The 24,894-nt window shown below is 36.8% G+C and overlaps 1 protein-coding gene across 2 annotated transcripts in view; it reads left to right on the top strand.

Moving 5' to 3' along the window:
- The window catches only part of PROS1 (protein S), a 63,903-nt gene extending 44,740 nt beyond the window's left edge, over nucleotides 1-19,163 (top strand). For both annotated transcript variants that reach the window (XM_036899027.2, XM_057501950.1), the window contains 5 exons: nucleotides 8,124-8,291; nucleotides 9,596-9,764; nucleotides 12,924-13,072; nucleotides 14,616-14,841; nucleotides 17,779-19,163. In XM_036899027.2, the coding sequence (XP_036754922.2) occupies nucleotides 8,124-8,291; nucleotides 9,596-9,764; nucleotides 12,924-13,072; nucleotides 14,616-14,841; nucleotides 17,779-17,939 (873 nt within the window). In that variant the 3' untranslated portion in view covers nucleotides 17,940-19,163. The remainder of the gene's footprint in view (nucleotides 1-8,123; nucleotides 8,292-9,595; nucleotides 9,765-12,923; nucleotides 13,073-14,615; nucleotides 14,842-17,778) is intronic.
- The last annotated feature ends 5,731 nt before the right edge of the window (nucleotides 19,164-24,894 follow it).

The raw sequence follows: 24,894 nt of genomic DNA, 5'->3' as shown, positions 1-24,894 counted from the left end.
TATGTTCAAGAAGAGGTCACTCATGTTTATGTCTAAGAGGTTTTTTCCTATGTTTTTTTCCAAGAGTTTAATGGTTTCGTGACTTACATTCAGGTCTTTGATCCATTTTGAGTTTACTTTTGTATATGGGATTAGACAATGATCCAGTTTCATTCTCCTACATGTAGCTGTCCAGTTTTGCCAGCACCATCTGTTGAAGAGACTGTCATTTCACCATTGTATGTCCATGGCTCCTTTATCAAATATTAATTAACCATATATGTCTGGGTTAATGTCTGGATTGTCTAGTCTGTTCCATTGGTCTGTGGCTCTGCTCTTGTGCCAGTACCAAATTGTCTTGATTACTATGGCTTTATAGTAGAGCTTGAAGTTGGGGAGTGAGATCCCCCTTACTTTATTCTTCTCCCTCAGGATTGCTTTGGCTATTCGGGGTCATTGATGTTTCCATATGAATTTTTGAATTATTTGTTCCAGTTTATTGAAGAATGTTGCTGGTAGTTTCATAGGGATTGCATCAAATCTGTATACTGCTTTGGGCAGGATGGCCATTTTGACGATATTAATTCTTCCTAGCCACGAGCATGGGATGAGTTTCCATCTCTTAGTGTCCCCTTTAATTTCCCTTAAGAGTGACTTGTAGTTTTCATAGTATAAGTCTTTCACTTCTTTGGTTAGGTTTATTCCTAGGTATTTTATTTTTTTTGATGCAATTGTGAATGGAGTTGTTTTCCTGATTTCTCTTTCTGTTGGTTCATTGTTAGTGTATAGGAAAGCCACAGATTTCTGTGTGTTGATTTTGTATCCTGCAACTTTGCTGTATTCCGATATCAGTTCTAGTAGTTTGGGGTGGAGTCTTTAGGGTTTTTTATGTACGGTATCATGTCATCTGCAAATAGTGACAGTTTAACTTCTTCTTTACCAATCTGGATTCCTTGTATTTTTTTGTTTTGTCTGATTGCCGTGGCTAGGACTTCCAGTACTATGTTAAATAACAGTGGGGAGAGTGGGCATCCCTGTCTAGTTCCCGATATCAGAGGAAATGCTTTCAGCTTCTCGCTGTTCAATATAATGTTGGCTGTGGGTTTATCATAGATGGCCTTTATTATGTTGAGGTACTTGCCCTCTATTCCCATTTTGCTGAGAGTTTTTATCATGAATGGATGTTGAACTTTGTCAAATGCTTTTTCAGCATCTATGGAGATGATCATGTGGTTTTTGTCTTTGTTTTTGTTGATGTGGTGGATGATGATGATGGACTTTCGAATGTTGTACCTTCCTTGCATCCCTGGGATGAATCCCACTTGGTCATGGTGTATGATCCTTTTGATGTATTTTTGAATTCGGTTTGCTAATATTTTGTTGAGTATTTTTGCATCTACGTTCATCAGAGATATTGGTCTGTAGTTTTCTTTTTTGGTGGGGACTTTGCCTGGTTTTGGTATTAGGGTGATGTTAGCTTCATAGAATGAGTTTGGGAGTATCCACACCTCCTCTATTTTTTGGAAAACTTTAAGGAGAATGGGTATTATGTCTTCCCTGTATGTCTGATAAAATTCCGAGGTAAATCCATCTGGCCTGGGGGTTTTGTTCTTTGGTAGTTTTTTGATTACTGCTTCAATTTCATTGCTGGTAATTGATCTGTTTAGATTTTCTGTTTCTTTCTGGGTCAGTCTTGGAAGGTTGTATTTTTCTAGGAAGTTGTCCATTTCTCCTAGGTTTCCCAGCTTGTTAGCATATAGGTTTTCATAGTATATTCTAATAATTCTTTGTTTTTCTGTGGGGTCCATCGTGATTTTTCCTTTCTCATTTCCGATACTGTTGATTTGTGTTGACTCTCTTTTCCTCTTAATAAGTCTGGCTAGAGGCTTATCTATTTTGTTTATTTTCTCGAAGAACCAGCTCTTGGTTTCATTGATTTTTGCTATTGTTTTATTCTTCTCAATTTTATTTATTTCTTCTCTGATCTTTATTATGTCCCTCCTTCTGGTGACCTTAGGCCTCATTTTTTCTTCTTTTTCCAATTTCGATAGTTGTGACAGTAGACCATTCATTTGGGGTTGTTCTTCCTTTTTTAAATATGCTTGGATTGCTATATACTTTCCTCTTAGGACTGCTTTTGGTGTGTCCCAGAGAAGTTGGGGCTTATTGTTTTTGTTGTCATTTGTTTCCATATATTGCTGGATCTCCATTTTGATTTGGTCATTGATCCATTGATTATTTAGGAGTGTGTTGTTAAGCCTCCATGTGTTTGTGAGCCTTTTTGCTTTCTTTGTACAGTTTATTCCTGTTTTTATGCGTTTGTGGTCTGAAAAGTTGGTTGGTAGGATTTCTATCTTTTGTAATTTACTGAGGCTCTTTTTGTGGCCTAGTATGTGGTCTATTCTGGAGAATGTTCCATGTGCACTTGAGAAGAATGTACATCCTGTTGCTTTTGGATGTAGAGTTCTGTAGATGTCTATTAGGTCCATCTGCTCTACTGTGTTGTTCAGTGCTTCCATGTCCTTACTTATTTTCTGCCCGATGGATCTATCCTTTGGGGTGAGTGGTGAGTTGAATTTTCCTAGAATGAATGCATTGCAGTCTATTTCCCCTTTTAGTTCTGTTAGTATTTGTTTCACATATGCTGGTGCTCCTGTGTTGGCTGCATATATATTTAGAATGGTTATATCCTCTTGTTGGACTGGGCCCTTTATCATTATGTAGTGTCCTTCTTTATCTCTTGTTACTTTCTTTGTTTTGAAGTCTATTTTGTCTGATATTAGTACTGCAACCCCTGCTCTGTTCTCGCTGTTGTTTGCTTGAAATATGTTTTTCCATCCCTTGACTTTTAGTCTGTACATGTCTTTGGGTTTGAGGTGAGTTTCTTGTAAGCAGCATATAAATGTGTCTTGCTTTTATATCCATTCTATTACTCTGTGTCTTTTGATTGGTGCATTCAGTCCATTAACATTTAGGGTGACTATTGAAAGATATATACTTTTTGCCATTGCAGGCTTTAAATTCGTGGTTACCAAAGGTTCAAGGTTAGCCTCTTTAGTATCCTACTGCCTAACTTAGGTCGCTTATTGAGCTGTTATATACACTGTCTGGAGATTCTTTTCTTCTCTCCCTTCTTATTCCTCCTCCTCAATTCTTCATATGTTGGGTGTTTTGTGCTGTGCTCTTTCTAGGAGTGCTAGAAAGTGCTCCCATCTAGAGCAGTCCTTGTAAGATGTCCTGTAGAGGTGGTTTGTGGGAAGCAAATTCCCTCAGCTTTTGTTTGTCTGGGAATTGTTTAATCCCACCATCATATTTGAATGATATTCATGCTGGATACAGAATCCTTGGTTCAAGGCCCTTCTGTTTCATTGCATTTAATATATCATGCCATTCTCTTCCGGCCTGTAGGGTTTCTGTCGAGAAGTCTGATGTTAGCCTGATGGGTTTTCCTTTATATGTGACTTTTTTCTCTCTAGCTGCCTTTAAAACTCTTTCCTTGTCCTTGATCTTTGCCATTTTAATTATTATGTGTCTTGGTGTTGTCCTCCTTGGATCCTTTCTGTTGGGGCTTCTGTGTATTTCCATGGTCTGTTCGATTATTTCCTCCCCCAGTTTAGGGAAGTTTTCAGCAATTATTTCTTCCAAGATACTTTCCATCTCTTTTCCTCTCTCTTCTTCTTCTGGTACCCCTATAATATGGATATTGTTCCTTTTGGATTGGTCACACGGTTCTCTTAATATTTTTTCATTCCTGTAGGTCCTTTTATCTCTCTCTATGTCAGCTTCTATGCGTTCCTGTTCTCTGGTTTCAATTCCATCAATGGCCTCTTGCATCCTATCCATTCTGCTTATAAACCCTTCCAGAGTTTGTTTCATTTCTGTAATCTCCTTTCTGGCATCTGTGATCTCCCTCTGGACTTCATCCCATCTCTCTTGGGTATTTCTCTGCATCTCTGTCAGCATGTTTATGATTTTTATTTTGAATTCTTTGTCAGGAAGACTGGTTAGGTCTGTCTCCTTCTCTGGTGTTGTCTCTGTGATCTTTGTCGGCCTTTAGCTTTGCCTTTTCATGGTGATAGGAATAGTCTGCAGAACTGGGACGAGTGACAGCTGGAAGAACTTCCTTTCTTGTTGGTTTGTGGCCCTTTTCTCCTGGGAGAACAGCGACCTTTAGTGGCTTGTGCTGGGTAGCTGTGCGCAGACAGGTCTTCTGCTTCCTGCCCGGCTTCTTTGAAGTTTATCTCCGCTGTTCCTGTGGGTGTGGCCTGGCTCAGGTCCCTGCTCCAAAGTGGTGGAGTCGCGTTGGAGGGGGAGCTGCCAGGAGGCTATTTATCTCCATAAGGGGCCTCTGCGCTCCCTGCAGCCCAGGGTATTAGGGTACCCAGAGACCCCCAGATTCCCTACCTCTGGATTAAGTGTCCCGCCCTGCCCCTTTAAGACTTCCAAAAAGCACCCGTCAAAACAAAACAATGAGCACAATAAAAAAAATTAAAAAAAAGAAATTAAAAAAATTTTTAAAAATAAATAAAGAAATAAAAAATGGCCACTCGTTTTTCTTTATTCTCTGGTGCCAGCCTCAGTCATCTCCTCACCGGTCTTGTTTCCCTATTTCCCTAGAATTGGGGGTCCCTATCCCTTTAAGACTTCCAAAAAGCGCTCGCCAAAACAAAACAGAAAAAAAAGAAAAAATGGCAGCTCGCTTATGTCCTCCGGCGCCAGGCCTCCGGTACCCTCTCACAGTTCTTGCTGTCCTATTTCCCTAGTATCCATGGCCCCACGCATGCACTGTGTCTGTGCTCTGGTTTGGATGGCTGGGGCTGGGTGTTCGGCAGTCCTGGGCTCTGTCTCCCTCCTGCTCTGCCTATTCTTCTCCCGCCGGGAGCTGGGGGAGGGGTGCTCAGGTCCCGCTTGGCGTTCCCTGTATCTTACCCCCTTTAAGAGTCACTGGTTTCTCGCAGGTGTGGATGTGGTCTGGATGCTGTCCTGTGTCCTCTGGTCTTTATTCTATGAAGAGTTGTCTTTGTTATATTTTCATAGATATATGTGGTTTTGGGAGAAGATTTCCGCTGCTCTACTCATGCCGCCATCTTGGCTCCCTCTCCCTTATTCCATCTCTTTTAACAGTATTCCTGCATGATATTTTTACTCACTTATAATCTTCATGGTTTCTTAATAAATTATACTGTTTCAAACAAATTAATGCTGCACAGAAATTATTTAAAATAAATATTGTAAGTTTACATTTTAATAGTTGTTAAACTGTAAGTGGGACTATTCATTTCATAGAAATTGTTTCACTAATCTTAAGTTATTTTAAAATTTTAAATAAAATCCTTTAAAATCAGAAATTAAAATTAAAATGTATATCTTAAAATTCTTTTGTAATTCAGATAAATAAAATAGTTACTTCATAAGTGATTATTATATCTCATATTTGGGTATAATCCTAACATTGGTAGGAAATATGTAATTTGTTTAATAATTTCATTCATTCCGCAAAATATTTATTAAGCACTTTATGTGCTATTGCTTCTTCCAGTGGTAAGGATACAACAGTGTATTAAACAAAGTCAGTGCTGTCACAGAGCTTGCATTCCCATTGTGGGAAGAAAACCACAAATGCATGAATAGGTCAGATAGTAATGTTATGGGGAAAAAGAAAAGCAAGGCCAGGCAATAGAGCATGATGGTGGTTAGTGTGCAGGTGGGGTCAGGAAAGTCCTCTCTGGTGAGATTACATCTGACGGGAGACTTAAGGGCATGAGTCATGAGAAATACACAAGGGAAGATGGATCGGTGCCACATGGGCAGCCAGGGCAGAGTCTCAGGCAGGAGGGCATGTCTGTTGTCTATGAGGAACAACACAAAGGTCAGTGTAGGTGCAGTAGAGTAAGACAGGTCAGAAATGTGGTCTGGAATAAGATCTTGTAGGGCCATTGGGACAGTAGTGAGTAGGTAGATTTCATGCTTAGAAAGACCTTAGATGATATGGAGGAAAAACATGATCTAATTTGCATGTTAAAAGATATTCTGATCAGGACTTGATGTCTTTGTGGAAACTAGATAGGAGAGAGGAAGAATAGAACAGGGTAGGTGGTTATGAGACCATTGCAATAATCCCATGGAGAGAAGATGGCAGCTTTGACTGAATTGTTGATAGTGGGAGTGGTGAGATTGGTCAAATTTTGGATATATTTTTAAGGTTCAGCCTTCAATTTAAGGTGATGAAACTTTTGAATATTCAGCACAAAAAAGAGTTTAAAGGTCATGAAACTGGTTGTCATCAGTTTGTGGTTCTAAAATCTGCCTCATCCACTGCACAAAAATATTTGTAATGCTCTTTTACTGTCCTATAATGAAATGCATCAATAATGTAAGCTACCTTCATAGATTCCTAATAGAAACCAATATAATGCTCTAATTATTATCTAAGGTAATAAAAGAAAGTAATCTGAAAGAAAATAATACATATTTGAGTGTGTAAGTGCTCAAGTAAAAGTATGGTACTGTCAAAGTTTTGCTCCTATGCATAGAATAATGTGAAAGCTACAAATGAAGATTTATGCTGTGGTGTTGTGTGGCAACTCAAATACCACAAGTGCATAAATGGCATTGCCATCAGTAATAGTAGTTTTCCAAGTGGTGAGAAACTCTTGGTAAAGATCCAAACAAAACAAACTTCAACGTATCCCTGATTTACAAGACTGTCACATTCTTGAAAAATTCAGTGAATGCTGAAATGTTGTAACAAATATTTTATATTTTTACACAAACTGAGATTATTATAATCATGAGTATACCCTACATGGAAAATCCAGTAGGGATGTTCAGAAGGTTTGCTAGATATTAGATATTTTATCATTTATTTTGCATGACTATCCTGCATGTTGCAGGGTATCTAGCAACTTGCAGTGCTACCATTTCTCCTACTCATTGGAACAACTAAGTGTCCCCACCCCCAAATTTTCCAAATGCCCTGAAGTGCGACATACCCACGTTTCAGAATATTTGCATAGTTAGAGGGAAAGGTCTGGGGTCTGAGCTCGGGCTTTATAGTGGTTGAGAAGAGGAGGACCCAGCAAAGGAGACTGAGAAGGAGTAGTAAGAGTAGAGGAGAAACAAGCTGTACTGATGTCCTGGAGGCTCAGTTAAGAGCACCTTTCAAGGAAGGAATACTCATTAAAGTAAAATGATCCCTATCGGCTATATTAAGGACAGAGCATTGACCGATTTTAAATCTGTGTAAGTGTTGCCAAATTAACTTTACTTTAGAAAATAGTTTTTCCTTTAACATGCCTATTGTTTGGCTTCCATTATTGATTTGCAAATGAAGAGTTTGCATTTTGATTGCTACAGTGGACTTGAGAAGATTGCAGCAATCGTTCTTCAAATTACCTTTATGGGAAGATTTTTTTTATTGTTGTTTACCACCATTTCCAAATTTAAAAAAAAATCCAAGCTACTCATAAAATTGGAAAAACCCAATTTAATTTTATGTCTCATGTTTCCTTATGACCTTAATTACTTTTGAATTTTGAAGTAAAATGTAATTTGTGTGTAATGAATAGAATACTGGATGTAATGATTTTTCTTAATTTATATTAAGAATTTATTTCCATTATTTACTCCACATGTGTACAATAGCAAAATAAGGACACTTAAAAGTTATCTATGATTTTAACAAAGTTTTTTTTTAACTATTAATTTTACGGCATACTGGAATTGCTATATATATTTTTTAAGATGTGTATAAACATATATATACAGATTATATATATTAAGATGTATATAAATATACATAATATATATAAGGATTATATTATAATTGGATGTTTAAATTGAACAGAGCGACATTGATTTTTTTAACTTTAAAATGTGTTCATTTAATTTTTGATCATGTACTGTCACTTAAAAACACACTTTTATTACCTTTCTAATATATAATATATAATATATAAACACCTTTATAGTATATAATATATAATAATTTGACATTTCAAATAGATTGAAACAAATTGATATTTACATTAAAATTATTACTTTGGAAGATCTTCTACTGGAATAATAACAAGATTTTCTATCTGTGTCAAGTGACTGCAGTGATGTTTGGTTATTTGATCAAATTTTTGTGTTTTTAATTGTAGGTCTCTGTGGAAGAATTAGAACAGAGTATTAGTGTAAAAATAGCTAAAGAAGCTATAATGAACATAAATAAACCTGGAAGCCTTTTTAAGCCTACAAATGGATTTCTAGAAACCAAAGTATATTTTGCAGGATTTCCTTCGAAAGTGGAGAATGCACTCATTAGACCGGTAATGACCCAAGCTTATATTGTTCATCATGGATGAATGCCTTTTGTCTGCAATACATTTGAAAAGAAGTTTTGCTGAGGGCCAAAATAAGTTATTTTGCTGAACATACCAACTGTGACAACTTGAATTGAACAAGGAAAAATATTAGTGACCCTTGAAATTGTATTAAGGAAATAAGAAAATGAATGCATTATTGAGCCCATTTAAATCCCCAGCATTACTTATGGAGAAGTTGATTTTTTTTTTAATTCTTAAGTGCCAATTCAGTGTTAGCATCATAACAGTTCATACTAAGATATTAAGCATATAAATACAGATATTTGAGTCCAAAAGTATGTTATTTTATAGAAGCCAGTCGAAGAACTTCCTTAGGCCTGTTTTAGGACTTAAATTTGGGAGATAAGAATAGCATATAAGGGGGAACTTAAAAAATTTTTTTTTGCTGCGAGTATAACTGCAGTCTGTAATAAATTGAAGTTAGATATAATAAATGATTTTCTGAATATGATGTTTGTTTAATAACCACAGAGTAGGTTTCATAAGGAGACTAATCACTGTCTTGAAGAGTTTTAAAATTTTTATTTGAAGCAACATGCCTGCCAATTGTACTTGCTGATTTAACTTAAATATTTACTATTTTATATCCATCTTTCACTCACGGTAATTCATTTACCTTAACTTCTAAAAGATTTCTGTGGTATGATATAAAAACTGAATTAGTTAACCCATGTCAGAGTGAATATACTGATCCTTTGAAATTGATAAATCAAGACATTTTAAAAGTAAACTAAATTATTCAAAAAGAATCATTTATGAAAAGGCTACTGCATGTCTTGAGTCCGGATGGATGCTTTGGTGGAAACTAAAATATGCAAACACTTTTGTTCCTGAAGCGTTTTAGCGTCTGGTGCCAAGACAAACCTGTGTTGTAAATGCAATTAAAGAAAAATGGAAAGCAGCTTAGAGCCCAGGGCCCGAGCTAGAAGCATATATGGAACTTGAGAGCAGTAAATTTACTTCTGGATTATATAGGAGAGGCAGGTGGTGCTTGAGATGTTGAAAACCATTAGGATCCCAGTGGAGGTCTGTTGTGGCATAAAGTCACTTACTGAAATAGACTGTTCAGCTGAAGAACACATTGAAAAAATTAGGTAAAATCCAAAATATTTTAAATATTTTAAAATATCAATAAAAAAAGGGTTTTCCCTCTAAATGAAAACCTATATCTACGGTCAGTTTAGTGCCTACAAGTCTGCCTTGTTCAAGTTTCAAGTGCACTCCTTAACCTACATTTAATTTGCTAGATTAACCCTCGTCTAGATGGATGTATACGAGGCTGGAATTTGATGAATCAAGGAGCTTCAGGAGTACAGGAAATCATTCAAGAAAAGCAAAATAAGCATTGTCTTGTCACTGTGGAAAAAGGTTCCTACTATCCTGGTTCCGGAGTTGCTCAGTTTGGCATAGATTACTGTAAGTGCTTTCCCATTTTATCTCTCTCTTCTTGTTAATGAATAAATTTATTCATTAACAAACAGCAATAATTTATTCAGCCAACATAATGGACTACTCACTATGTGCCAGGCATATTGGTAGGCTTATTCATACTGTTATATACTTTTTATAAAATATTTGCAGTATACTGTGGGGGAAAAAGATAGTTCAATCTACCTATTTAATCATTAAAAGATTATTGACACATAACCTGATCAATTTTAAGTAAATTCAATTATTTAAAGGTTTACCAATTTCTCAGTTGTATTGAGTCTACTTAGTAAAGGGATTCATCTTCATTTCCAGTGTTTCCATTTGATCATTTCTTAAATGTCCACCTCTCTGTTGAAATTTCCTATCTGTTCATACATGATGTCCACCTTTTCCAGCTTCAGCTTATTAATCATAATTATTTTAAATTCCCTGTCTGAAAGGTCTACCATCTGAGTCATATCTAAATCTGTTTATGGTAATTGTTTTGTCTCTTGACCATGTGTTGTTTTGCCTTGCTACCTTGTTAATGGCATAATTTTTGGTTTAAACATGAGCATCTTACATAGAATAGTAGAAACTGAGATAAATAATATTTGCGTCTGGAAATGAGGACTCTCTGCTTGTGCAAGGCCCTTGGTGGGTTGAATCAATCTAGTCAAGAGTTGAGCTGCTTAATTTTCTTGTTTCTATGATTATCCTTCAAATTCCTTTAATAATATCTCATGCTAGAGTAGTGGGTGGTCTGCCAGAGGATTTTTCTTAATAACTGATCGATCCATCATCAGCTTTAGGTATTCCTTTTATGATATGCCTCAAGAAATTGGCTCTCCTTGGTCTTGCCTCACCTCAGAAGAGTGTGCTTACTTGTTTCTTGACATTTGCTAGCATGGTAGAGGGGTCTGGGGGCTCACAGGAACATTCTCCAAGGTTCTGGTTCAGATTCAGTCTTCAGCAGGTGTTGTGTCCCTGGGTCTCAGGGGTGTGGGCTTTTCACTGTCCCTTTTCCCACCATAGAAAATGTTTTAGCAGGAAAGATACCGAATGGTCAGGACTCAGGGTGTTTTTCTCCTCCTTCTCTGGGGTAAATGGTTTATTTTGTTTTTCTTGTTTCCTTTCCCTAATCTGTAGGTACAGTGGGTCTTCCCATGTGTCCTAATGGTAACAAGGTTTGCTGCCTTTTCTCTAAGGCTTTAAGGCTGTTGTGTTGAGGAGACAGCAACAGAGCTGAGTGGGACTTTGTGTCTCTCTGCAGTTTGCTGCTCTTCTCCCCGGGGGCTTGCAGCAGGAGGCAAACTTCCCTAATCTCTTTTTCTGACCCCAGTTTTCCTTTTGAGCACCTAGTAAGGTCCGTGAAGATGAGCCTGTGAATGGGTGTGAATGTCCCTTTGTGACTATAGTTCCAGGGCTCACACCAGCCCGGACTTGGGTTTTAGTGATTTGTTTGTTTTTACCCAAATTCTGTGTAACAAACTGTATAGCACGTGCTGTCTGCCTTGGGTAACAAAGTGCTCTCCTCCTGCCTCTCCTTGGAAGCACCTGTCTTTCTTCAGTGTTCTAGTTAGTTGCTCTGCAACCTCAGCTCTTTGATACTTTGAGAGAAGTTGTGATTATGTAGATAAGTGGTGTTTTGCTGTTGTTACAAGGATGAGGACAATACTCCTTCCAATTTTCTACCATCTAAATACAACAGTAAATCTTGCCTAGACTTACTGACCCCTGGTTTTTGCCTTTACAAATAATATTTCCAGGAGTTCATTATTTGGGTTACTAATACTTTGTATTATAAAGTTAATGTTAATCTTGTGTGTCTGCTTTAAGAAAAAATTGTATTTTAAATGTGTTTATTTGCCACCTGAAAAGTACTACTACAGTTTTAAGGAAGAATCTTACACTAGTATTTTATGTTTTCCTAACATAAATTAATACAATGTCTTTAATTTTAGCTCTCTTGTGTATCTGAAAGCTTTTTTAAAAAAATGTTTTAAATTAGTTTAATGATTGAATATAGGAAAAAATTAGGCTCTCAATAATTTGTTCAAAGTAAAAAAATCTCTGAGGAAAATTACTTTCATAAGTAATTAGTTGTATCATGGATAACCTGAAAGTGACCTACTTTTTAATTAATATTTAATGTTACATTATAATTTATGTACATTTGGATGTTCATTTTAGTTTGAAAATTATATATATATATTTACATGTATACACACACACATATACACATTTTTTTTCCTCTTGGTGGGAATTAAAGGATTATAATGAATAATGTAATAGGATTAGATGTAGCTAAATGGAAGAACATCTCATCAAAGGAGAATTATTTTCTCCATTCACATTTACCTTTTCAAAGCCTCCAAGTGGTATTGCGGTATTGTTATATAATACTTCATATAAATCAGGAAGTCTTCATTCAGATTGTGAATTAATATTTTTAGGAAACATATTACCTCAACAAATATTTGTCAAGTGACTATTCTATAAAGCAAAGTGACAGCAGAGACGTGCAGAGCTTGCCCTCCAGTGGGGTAGGCAATTAATTTAGTCATTAAGACAAAGAATGTTAAGTATTATGACAAGAGAATCATAGAAGAGTTTCTTTTAGAATTTCAAAGTTAACTATTGGTGTCAGAGTATTTCTCTTCTATCAGCTACCAACTCACATATGAATATAATCATGTTTTCATCCCCACTGCTCTAACCTGACTTCTTCTGATGGAGTGGTGGCAGATGCTCCAAAGTTTTTCCTCAGAAATAATACAATAAATTTGTCAAACATCCTTCTAAAGGTGAACTTTCAGATAGGACCATTCTGAGAGTTGAATAGTGGTGAATATGAAAGGCAGAAGGAAGACCTGTGAAAGAACAAAAGGGGAAAATTCATAATAATCCTAAACACCACTATCCAGAATTCTATTCTAGGAAGAAGAGCAGAAGCATGGGGATCCATTTATGTATTTCTTGTCTGTATTTAAAACAATTTTTCTCTTTTTTGTTGCCTAGATTATAGAGGTCATTGAGAAAAAAAAGAACTAAAATCGTTAGTGTTGCACAAAAATGGCTTTGAGTATTACTAAGATTGAAGTCATTCCTTCTGGTGTCCTTTAAGAGTACATTGATCCTATTTCTGTTTCATTGTTTAAGCAGATAATGTATCCAATACTGAGGGTTGGCAAGTAAATGTGTCCATGGATATCCGCCCATCCGCGGGCACCGGGGTTCTGTTTGCCTTGGTTTCCGGTAGCACGGTGCCCTTTGCCTTGTCCCTGGTGGACTCCGCCTCGCAAAATCTTCAGGTAACTTTACTGTAAACCTTTTGATCCTTGGCTGTTTTTTAAATCTATAAGATGCCTATATTAGTGTACTTAACTCACACTACTCTTTTGAAGATTAAATGAAGTAGCTTCTGTGGAGTATTTGGCAGTCTCCAGCACACCATTAAGGACTGTATAAATGTCCATTACTATTACTTTTTTGCTGGTTTATTTCAAAAGTCTGAACCAGGAAATAAAGGGGAGAAACTGGAAAGCCTATTACAGCTGTCGCTAAAATGAGGCAGATCCACACACAGGCTGCTTGGCGCCTTCCCTGAGTACATAGAGATCCACCCTCATTTAGAATCCTTGACGTATCGTGAGAATTAGTCTGTATGAAAAAATAGAAGTGAGTCTGATTATAATCCACTCTCGGAAATTCAGTGCCTAATTATAACATTTTGTGCTTTGTGGCACTCTTGATCTTTTCTCCCATGTGTAAATTATGAAAGATTAGAGAAAACTAAAACCAGTCTACCTGGCTTCTTGCCGGCAACTCTGATCTGCAATTAGAAGGCAGAACAGAAAAAAACTCTTGGGTAAAAGGAAACATGAGAATTATAAGAAGATCTGTATTATTCAGCCTTCTATTAGAGGCTTAAAGTTTTGTGCATGTGTTATCCGTACCATTCCAACAAGTTACAGCAAGAAGTTTGCATTTGTGCCAAAGTTGGCTTGGATGCTCTCTGTAGCTTTTAGAAAAAGACGTATAATTGAATAATGCCTGTAGTAATAAAAAGGGATGCTGTTTGCAACTTAAAAGAGATTGCAGGGAGTTTCTAGTGGTTAAGCATAAACAGTCTAAAAAGATCCTGTGGAGTTTTTATCTCTAGTCTACCACAGGAGCTTAATACATTTGGATTTCAGCTTTGTTTGCCTGCTTTTTTTTTTTTTAAACAAAGCGGAAATCTTATCTTTTTGCATGTCAGATTGCCTTCTCAAGACGTATGTTTGCAAAGTGCAGATTTTACTTAACATAGGTATCTTGGATTCCTAAGTAAACACCTCAGACTTTCTACCATCTCATAATACCCATCTTCCTAGTTTTGATTTTATTTTCTCTCTTATTTTTTGTTTCCTTGACACCCATGTAAGATATATGCATAGATCGCTCTTCAGCAAGTTGAGTAATTTTGTGTACCAGCAGTTTAAAAGTTCAGCAAAATGAATACATTTTCTCTTTTGAGAATCTTCTGGTAGATACTCTGTAACTTATTGCTGGTGATCACTGGTTTTACTCTCTCTTTTTATCATTGAAATTCAGGTTTTGTTTTTTTTGTTTTTCCTTTTTTTTATTGAGGTATGTACAATAAAATGCACAAATCTTAGTGAACAGCACAGTGAATTTTGATGTGCATATACATTCATGTAACCATCACCCAGATCAAGATATCAGGTTTCTCACTAGCTTTATCCCCCTTCATGTATTTCACCTGTTTTGAACTTCAAAATCTCAAAAGTGATTCTTAAGTGCATTACCATTAACTAGTACTTGCATATATTAAGTCTTTGTTCTGTGCATCAGGATATCCTGGTATCTGTTGAAAATATGGTAATATCTCGGATAGAGGCCATATATCTGTGTACAGATCAGCAATTCCACCTGGAATTCAAAGTCAGCAGAAACAATCTGGAGCTCTTGACTCCATTTGAAAAACATACTGTCTACTCAGAAGACCTTCAAAGACAGCTTGCCATCTTGGACAAAGCAATGAAAGGAACAGTGACCACTTACCTGGGTGGGCTTCCAGGTATCTGCTTACTTTTTCTTCAGTTTTAAAAAGTACATTTTTAATTGAATGGGTAGTATTTTAAATATATAATTTTAGTAAGACAACATCAGAAGGGAAGACAAAATTCTGGTAACCATTAGTCTTTTTGGGGGACTTGTACTGAATTTTAATTATGTATTTTGTTTAATTTTTTTAATAGTGAACTAAAACTAACCAGTTTTTGCTCCTTTAATGATCCTAGCCAGAAAGGATTTACTATTTCATTTCATCCTTACGATAGTCATGTGAAGTCAATATTTATTCTTCAGTTCATCCACCATTCACCCAATGTTTATTAAGAACCTATGTCTCAGGCCCTAGAGACACAGTTATAAACAAAGATATGATCCCTTCTGTTGAGACTTTTACAGTCCAGTGGCAGAGGCAGAGGCAGACATTGAGCCACTAATTAATAAAATTTCTGAATAATTAAAGTTGTAATAACTTCTATGGAGAAACAGTATAGGTTGATTTGAGGGCCTGAAAATGGGGACTTGATTTGATTGTGGGGGCCAGAACAAGCTCTTTGAAGAAAAGACTAAGATATAAATTTGAAGGATTAAATGATTTAACCAAGCGAAGCGATGGTGTAGGGGGTGGAGTTAGTATGCAAGTAAAATGGTCCATATGTGGGCAAAATGGGAAGAGGCTGATACAGTTGAGGAATAAATAGAAGATCAATATGATGAAGGCATATTGAGCAAGGGGAATGGTGGTTCAGAAGAGGCTGTGAACTGGGGGTGAGGAGTGGTTTAGACCTGGTTCAGGGATCTGTGTCTTATTATTGTAAGAGCCATGGAATCATTAAAGTTTTAGACAAGGAAGTGACATGTCAGTACTACAATTTAAGAAACCGACTGTGCATGTTGGATGGAGATGGACAGGTGGGAGGCAAGAGTGAATGAGATGAGTTGGGGGCTACTGTCTAGATGAAGAAGCAGAGATAATAACAGCAGTGGCAACTATACTACCCTCAAATGGTGCGAAATGAACAGTCTGGGCATTGTGCAGAGGGCTTCAAATGTATCAGCTCACTTAATTTTCAGATTAGTCCTGTGAGGTAGGTGCCATCACTATCCCCATTTTATAGATGAGGAAGCCACTAAACTAGGTGATAGCAGTGGAGATGTCATTCAGTGAACAGACTGGAGATGTATGTGAGAAATAAAATTAATAGGATTTCATGATTGACAGGCAAGTATAGCATGTCTGAAGTATCTGCCGTGAGCAGTTGCATGGGTGGAGATTCCACTTACCAAGATGGGGAAAACTGGAGGAAAAGTAGGTTCATCTTTAGTTCATCAAATTGGCATCAACATTTCACTTCAAATGACAAAAAAATAATTGAGGCAGAAAGTTATTAGAAATATTTTCAAATACCATTTGCAGGTTTTTATTATGGGGAAAATTCTGAGTCTGATGTCTGGACTTCCAATAACCTTCATTATATGAATTTAACTGCTCAAGGTCTTAATTTCCCATGTAAGGAAATTTTATCTGAGTTTTTGGGGAATAGAAAGAAGTAACCAATAGATAAAATTTATCAATAGATAGTTAGATACAGATAGTTCTGTTAGTATGGTTAATTATTAGGCAGTTAGTGAGGTTACTATGGTTAATTATTAGGAAATACAAATAAAGTTCAATGAGTGAAATTTCTTTATTTAAATCCACCTACTACTTTATTCACAAATTAGTTGAATGCAATTTTAGGAAATCAAATAAATAATGAAAGAGTTCAAAATATTACTTCTACTGTTGTCTAGAGTTCAAAAGAAGTAAAACATCCAACATCCAAAATTTCAGTGGTTCAGGACTTTGGCAACAACATTGAGGACTGACTTCAGGCAAGATGTGTTTAGGAAAAGAGTGAGGAAAAATCAAGGGGAGGTGAAAATTGAGATATTAGGAGTGTTAATTCTGGGTTGGGTAATTTATTAATTGATATACAAAATAGGCATGGTCAATTGCATGTTATAAATTAAAAACCAGGGGAAACTGATGAATCTGAAGATGTTTATAAAAGTAGTATAATCTGATGCTCAGCCAAACTTGAAAGAGTTTCTTTAAAAAGGTTATGAGCCCATAGAAAAGTATGGGCTTTATTTACTGTATTGGCAAGTTAGAGGTAGAAATTTTGAGGTGTATGTTTTTTGCATAAGGTACTGAAAAAGAATAAGGACTGAAGACTATCCATTGGGAATTAAAATTCATGTAGAGGAGATGTCAAAAAAAAGGAGGAACAGACAGAAATGAATGTTTCTAAGATGAACTGTAGTTCTTAAGAATTCAAGGGTATTCCCAAGTATTAAGTTTGATAAAGAGAATGAAAGTGTAGTAAGTCTCAAAGGCCCTAAACTATTCACTGAAGAATTAAATTATTATTTTTTAGAACAGCAAATAGTACATAAAAGTGAAACCCCTATTATAGCTGCCATTGTATGGTCATCAAGAAACTATGTGTTTGGAAAATACAGAAATCCACTTTCATTCCAGCAATCATGAGAGATATTTATCATGACATCGTAAACAGATTTCCAAGTAGCTATAATTTGGAGTTAAAAGGATGATTCAACAATGCTTAAGCTGATGCTCATATTTAGAGAGAAAATAATAAAGTAGAAATTCACAACTAAGAAGATGTGCTTTTCTACTTTTTTTAAAGTGTGTTAATCTGTGTTAGGTTTGGATGGAACTACTGTGTTTATGAAATCAGAGAAGTGATTGGTGCCAAGCACAACATCTTATATACATATGAGTCACTTAATATAAATTCATTGAAGAGGATTACATTGTTAGCTTTTCCTTTAGGATCAGAATTTGGTTGTAAATGGGAAGTCTGAATAATTCCTTTAACTCTAAGCAAAAAAGATGCTAAAAGTCTTGGGCTAATATTTTGATACTCTGTTTTTACAGATGTTCCATTCAGTGCCACACCAGTGAATGCCTTTTATAATGGCTGTATGGAAGTGAACATTAACAGTGTACAGTTGGATCTGGATGAAGCCATTTCTAAACATAATGATATTAGAGCTCACTCATGTCCATCGATCTGGAAAAACACAAACGATTATTAAGGAATTTTTCTCTGCTAATAATACCTTTTTTCCTGTGTGTAATTATATAGTTCTGTTTCAATAGCTGAAGGGTTTTATCTGTAATGTGCAGACTTTGATTATTTTGTGGTACTTTCACCTTCCTGGAATTTTTAAAATGCCTTTTTTCAGAAAACAAGATTCTCTTATGATATGAATCATATTAAAAAATCATTACTTCTGTTGCTGCCTAGAAATTACATAATGAAACACAGAATTTTTTAGTTTGACTTTTTTGGCCACAAATGATATTTCTTCATTTTTATATTTGTAAAAGTAGAATTTAATTTTACCATCATGAACTCGTATTTAAATATCTATTTTTCTGGGAAGGTAAGGAACAAACAGAAGTACATATGACTAATACTATTGATCATAGCAGATAACCATTTTATTTGTTTTTGTTCTTTGTTCTTTCCTAATGAAGGCATCAGTGGTCTATTAAGAATGAATTGAATGGAAGGCTTTATTTCCTCAGGGCGACCAGTTTTGGCTTTATCTTGCTTTCACCTAGCTTGTTTGAATTAGAAAACAAGTAGAACGAATTTTCATGAGGGCAGCACATGAATCTTGTTGGTTATCAATTGGATTTTATGAGGATGAGATTCTGACTTGTGTTGGAATGGGTGTGGAACCTGGGATGGCATCATTTCTTAAATTTGGCTGTGTGGGTCATGCATGCTCTAGAATTGAAAAGGCAGAACCTAGTGTTGGAAAGAATGAATCAGAGAATGAATACTGTGGAAGTTCATAGTTTTCCTTGAATTCAACTTTAGACACCATTGAAAGTTACCAGAAGTAATTATTGAAAGACAAAAGGCACCAGGAAAACTACTGAAGATTTTAGTGAGAGGATAACCACAGAGGGGCATAGTTAATACTGTGTCTGTAATCTTGTGGTTTGAGGAGAGGAGGTATGATTTCTGTGGTCTTGTTGGTAATACATTTCAAGTGGCAGTTTTATTGCCCCCAAATTTAACTATTCACGTTAGGTGTGTATCAGATGTTTCACTGACAGTTTTAGAAAATGAACTTTTTCCCACTATAGATATTTTATATTGTGTAAAACCTAACAAATCGGTGTTATTTGAAAAATTTTATGAATTACAATATCTATATCCTATCAACTCTTTGACTAGAACATAAAATCACAGAATATACTTGAACTCTTCTTGAGTTGGAAGATAATAAAGCTCAAACATTTGATCAGTAATTGTGGTTGAGTTGTCGACCAGAGCTCAGAAAGGGAAGAAAAGCAGAAGAATGTGTATTGAGTGTTGGACACATGCCAGAAATTGTGCTAGATCGTCTTACTGGATGTGATTTCTTTCCCAGTTACCACTGTGTACCGTGGGTGATGCATTTTCATCAATCAACAATTGATATTACACTGGTATAAGAAAAGCAAGAAGTGGAAAAACTGAAAGTATATGAAAAATTTTTTTAAAATAGGAAGAAAGAGAAAAATGAACTTTCTTTGGGTAGGAGTTCTCTGATTGTAGAGATAGGTCATGGATCAGTAAAAATAATGATTAATTTAGGAGAACAGAGTTATTACCTCATGTCTCCTGTCCAAAACTGTAATTCAGTCACAGCCCCCATATGTGAGTCTTAAGAGTATTAATTTTCTTTTCATTCTGGAACTGGTATTGTTGGAAAGAAGACTTTCTGTATGTTTATTTAAGAATTGTCTTATTTCTTTTGGAGATCCCTTAGGCCTTTAATCTCTATGGTCAGTATAGAAGACTGGGATTTCCAATTTGCTTTTCATTCTGGAACTGGTATTATAGATGGAGGGAAGACATTTTTGTATATATTTTTTAATAATTACCTTATTTCTTTTGGCAATTCCATAGGCCTTTAATCTCTATGGTCAGTACAGAAGACTGGGATATTTGAAACAATTTCACTTTGAGATTTCTTGATACTGCTGTTAACAATATGGGTTTGGGAGAAGACAGCATTGCTAAGCCTCAAGGGACAAAAGTGATAAATTCTGATTCAGCACCAAATATTAATTGAGCACCTAATCTGTGCATGTGGAGTCAAAGGTAGTAGAATGTCTGGAAAACTAAGCCCAAATGAACAGGAAGTGACAATATTCAAGTTGTCCCATGGTAGGCCTCACACAGCTGTTCTTTGGAATTACAAAGCAGGTCCTTTCAGGTTGCCCTAAGATTGAAAAACAAAATTTGATTGTTTCTCCTATATTAGAATAGTTTGTTTCAAACAAAAAAGACTGATTTGACAGTGATCTTGTGCATGGGTTACTTACTATATATACCACGTGTTGAGCTTTCACAGAGAACTTATATTTGAAAATTGGATCTTCTCCTGTGGAAGAGGCCTTGGTGATATATTTGTGTCCAGTCCAAGCCTGAGGCTATTTTTGGTTCAAGTTTGCAGAGTGTGAAAGTGAGGGGCAGTTACATGGATCAGCATCCTATGGTGTTTTGGTACATGCTAATAAATCAGATTGAACCAAAATAAGTGAAAGTAAAAGGGTCATAAACAGAAGGCAACTGAGCATGGGGAGGTTTGGAACAAGTAGCAGAGTGAGGCTGGGAGGCATTTCCTGAGCCACAGTGAATTTATAGACTAATTTCTGGTAACCTTCTTAACACAACAAGCCCTCTCAAAAGGTAACCCCAATTCTATGACAGAAATAGTACAATAAAATTTGCAGTTTACCAGTAGTGAGAAATCCTTTTTCCTGCTAAAGTTTCAAATAGTGGAATCTGAAATCTCATTCTGTAACTAGTCTCCAGAAGGAAAAACTATTTGGTACATCTGCCCCTTCTTCAAGGTGATTTGAAGAGAAGGGAGTTTGGGCCAATATTTAACTGATGTATAAAGAATCTAACATTATTATCTTGAATTCCCAAATAATAATATAAAATTTAAAAAAGTATTTTATATAAGTATAAAATAATAAACAATGATAATAAATGTAAAAGCAATATAAACTTAATTAAACAAAGTCATCTTGAACACTGGGCCTGAGGATGGAGCCTTCAGGGTTGAATATCTTCCTGAGCCAAGTCAGCATGTACAAGGTGGCCAAAGAGGACTAGCAGCTGGCTGTTCTGGAAAATAGGTACAGTCTTAGCCTTTTATATATAGCTGGCAAGATGCCAAGCTGGGATTCAAACCCAGGACATCTGTCTCAAATGGCCATGTCCAAATTCAAAACTCTATGCTGCCTCTATATTTTTACTAGTTGTCCCATCACTTAGTAAATGTATTGTTGGAGTGAAGCAATTCTATCTCCAGCTTTACATATAACCTGCTGTGTCACTGAGTCTCGGTTGATGGTATTATCAACTTAATGGTTTTGAAGACAAGTGCAATATTATTTAATTCAATTTAGCAAATGCTGATCATGACTCTGCAAACCTAGATAATTAGAATTCTGGGCTAGAAACTGTCCTAGGAAAACAACAGCGAAAATGCCCTAGTCTTGTGTAGTACTGCCAACATATTCACAGTCCAGGGGATAGCAGACAAATGGATAATTCAGATATAAGCACAAATTTGTAAGAGCTGTACAGAGAAACAAATATTTGCAAGGGATTATGAGGAGGAAGAAATGGATTTCAAACTGAAGCTTAGCAAGATTCTGTTTGAATTAAGCCCAGTTAGATAGATACGAATTTCCATTAGTTTCTCAGCTTCCAAGACCTGTTCCTTGTAATGTTTCAGATGATCTCTCAGAGATTTTATTTCCCTATAATCCTCAGAACATCCTTTGTTTCCCTGTGGATTATTGCACAAAGTACATGTGCTTAATCCTGGCTTTCAGAACTTTCATCATTAAGCCAGTGGATCTCAACCCAAGATGCCTGTCTGATTCACTGGCTCCCTCCCAGTCCACTAAGTCAGAAGATGCTCACAGTCATGCAACAAGCCACAGAGCCAGCCTCTGAGCATTTCTAGAGCCTCATGCACTCCTCTCCCATCTCTTTTGTCTCCCATGTGCATGTGAGTGCACATGTACACACACACACACATGCACATGCACACAGAAGGACAGACATAAAGCTAAAAGATGAGTGAAAAAATAGAGGAAAAGTTAAAGGAACAGGTGGCTGAACAAAACCAGGAAAGAAAAAGACAAAAAAGGATATAAAGATTCAGTGAAAGATTTGGCAAGATACAAAAAGAAGGAAGGAGAGGAAAAGGAGAAGCAAGAAATACAAAAAGATACTGAAAAAAGAGGACAAGGTAGAGACAGAGAAAAAAATACAGAAAAAGAGAAATCTTTCCTATAGACCCTTAAACAGGAGTAGGTAGTGACAAAATGAGTTGCACAGAGAAAGAGTAAAAAGAGGAAGAAGTAATGTAGAGGGAAATGTAAGAAAAAGAAGAAAGGGAGAGAGAAAAAGAAACAGAAGAAAAGACCAGACGAGCACAGGAAACAAACAAAAAAAGGGCCAAATGGAGAGAAGGGAGAGACAGGCTGAAAGAACAAATATAAACAGAAAGAAGTGCCAGAAGAAAAACAAGAGAAGCAGACAGAGAAATAAAAAGGAACATGGAAAGAGAAGGCAGGAACAAGAAGAAAATTAAAATTAAAAGGAAGCAAAGAAAGAAATGATGGGAAAAGAGACAGAGACAGAGGAAAAGTCAGAAAGGAAAAAATGTAGAGTGAGGAAGGAATATTTGGGGCCCAGCTCCTGCATCCAGGGTGAGGGTGGCGGCAGCAGACTCGGTGTGGAGATGATGTGCTCCACTCGGTCTGGAGCTAGAACTGGCCAGGCAGCTGCCAGAGAGTGTGCGTCCGTCCCCAGCTGCACTTGCAATTGGTCATCAAGAAATCCTCTGTAGGAGTCCACTGGGCTGCTGATTTTAAAACATTCTGCCAGGAGTGGGTGGAAGAAGGGCTTGCAGCCACTATCTCTGGCATTTTCGTGCCTTGGAATTGGGGCTCAGCTAATTTACATGAAAGGGAGCTGCCAGTGATTGCATCTGGGGAAATGGTGAGGAGAGAGGGTTCCCATGAATGTGGTATGAGGTTGATGCTGGAATTACAGCTGTGAGTGCTTTTAAGCCTGCCACCATACAGCAATCCCAAGCTTCACCACCTGTGGCTGGCAGAGTACTAGTGGTCAAGAAATACCAATGTGCAACTCCTGGGTGTGCCAGAGACCTCCTTAGCGGAGCTTCTCCCAAAGTGAAACATTCCTCTGACATTAATATAGTTCAAGAAATATGTAGAACAATTAGTCTGGAAATTTTAAATATTGGAGTTTTATCTCCGGCAAGTACCAAATTTTTCCAGAATCTTCCCAAAGCTGAGAACTTTTGCTGCTCTTGAAAGGTTTTTACAAATGTGAATGAAACTAAAAACAGTATCGTTTTTTCAAAAATCATTTCTTCTCTTATGCCAGGCCACTTTGAGCTGAACCTCTCCCTTGCTGGTATAGGTATATGGTTAACATACTCTCTGGGAATGTCTGAAAAGATTAGGGATCTGTAGCTTTTAAGTATCAATTGTTATTTCACTGATCAGCTCAATTTAGCCTCACCTGTGCCCTGTGCCTGGGGCATGGTATCTAATCGTAAATCTTCCATCATTGAAAACAAGAACGTCTTCCTTCTCCTCCTGCCTTCCTCCCTTTCTAGTAAAGAAGACTAAGCCTTTGTGGCTCTGATAACTTGAAAGCTCTTAGCATAATAATGTAGACTCTTCCTTGTGATCAAAGAACTACATGGCGGACTTTGGATGGCCTTGCCACTGCACAGGTCGAACTTTCTAGGATTTGCGAGGAAGGGAGAAAAATCAGTCAAATCACTGGTCTTAAATCTCGTGTTTACCTCATAATCATTATAGTCCTCCAATTCGATTCTTTTTAACATACAGAATCTGAGCACCTCCTAGGTGCAGTATCTGTGGAGGTACTGAGAAGGCAACAATAAATTCATTCAACAACTATTTGTGTAACACATACAATATGCCAGACTTTGTTTCCAGCACCGGGCTACATGAGTGACTAAAACAGAAAAATATTCTTCCACCTATATACAAATATTGTCAGGAAAAAGGAATTTTAGAGGTCTAGCCCAGAAAACAAAAATGTCTTCTACAACTCTTTCCATATCATGTCTTAATTTAAATCGGCTTTTACCTTAGTATTCCATATTACAGGTTACTTTTCACTGTTAATGTTCAATCAAAAAACAAGTTAAATAGGTCTGGAATTCAGATAGAAACCTAATCAGTAGGACCAGGTTATTACTGAGAAGTGATCTTCCAGGCTCTGTGTGAACACCTCCACTTATGCAGAGCTCACTTTTTATCTAAGTAAACCCATTTTCTCTTTCTTCAGTGCATTAATTTGGAGCTTCAAGAGGCAGATACCAAGAGGGTATCAGACAAGTGTTCAGGACTGAACTGCATACTCCCAAGATTATTATGTTAAAGCCCTAAGCCTCAGTGTGACTGTAGTGGAGATAGGGTAGGAGGTAGTTAAGGCTAAGTGAGGTCGTAAGGGACCCTAACCCAGAACCACTGACCGTCCTCCTCATAGAGACACCCAGGATGCGCACACACAGAGGAAAGGCCATGAGAGGACGTGGCAGGAAGCTGCAGCCTCTGCAGGCCAGGGGGAGAGAGGGTCAGGAGAAACCAATTGGGCTTCCAGCCTCCATGACTGTGAGAAAACACATTTCTCATTCAGGCCACCCCATCTGTGGTATTTTATTACAACAGTCCTGGCAAACAAATATAACAGGCAATACACTTCTTGGGAGAAATATCTGTGAAGGAAAAAGTGGGGGAGAGCAGGAAAGGGTAGGGAGAATCTTCAGGTAGCCATGTAAGTCTGCCACCTGTGAAGGGAGAGAAGGCAGTAGATTAGGAAGAGTCTCATATCTCGGGGCAATTTGGAGAAAGTTTCAGCTGCGTCAATGAGGAATTCTTGAAAATGTTGCCCAT

The sequence above is a fragment of the Manis pentadactyla genome, chromosome 1 (assembly GCF_030020395.1).
Source record: "Manis pentadactyla isolate mManPen7 chromosome 1, mManPen7.hap1, whole genome shotgun sequence".
NCBI lineage: Eukaryota > Metazoa > Chordata > Mammalia > Pholidota > Manidae > Manis > Manis pentadactyla.
This window is presented reverse-complemented; position numbering and strand designations above follow the sequence as displayed.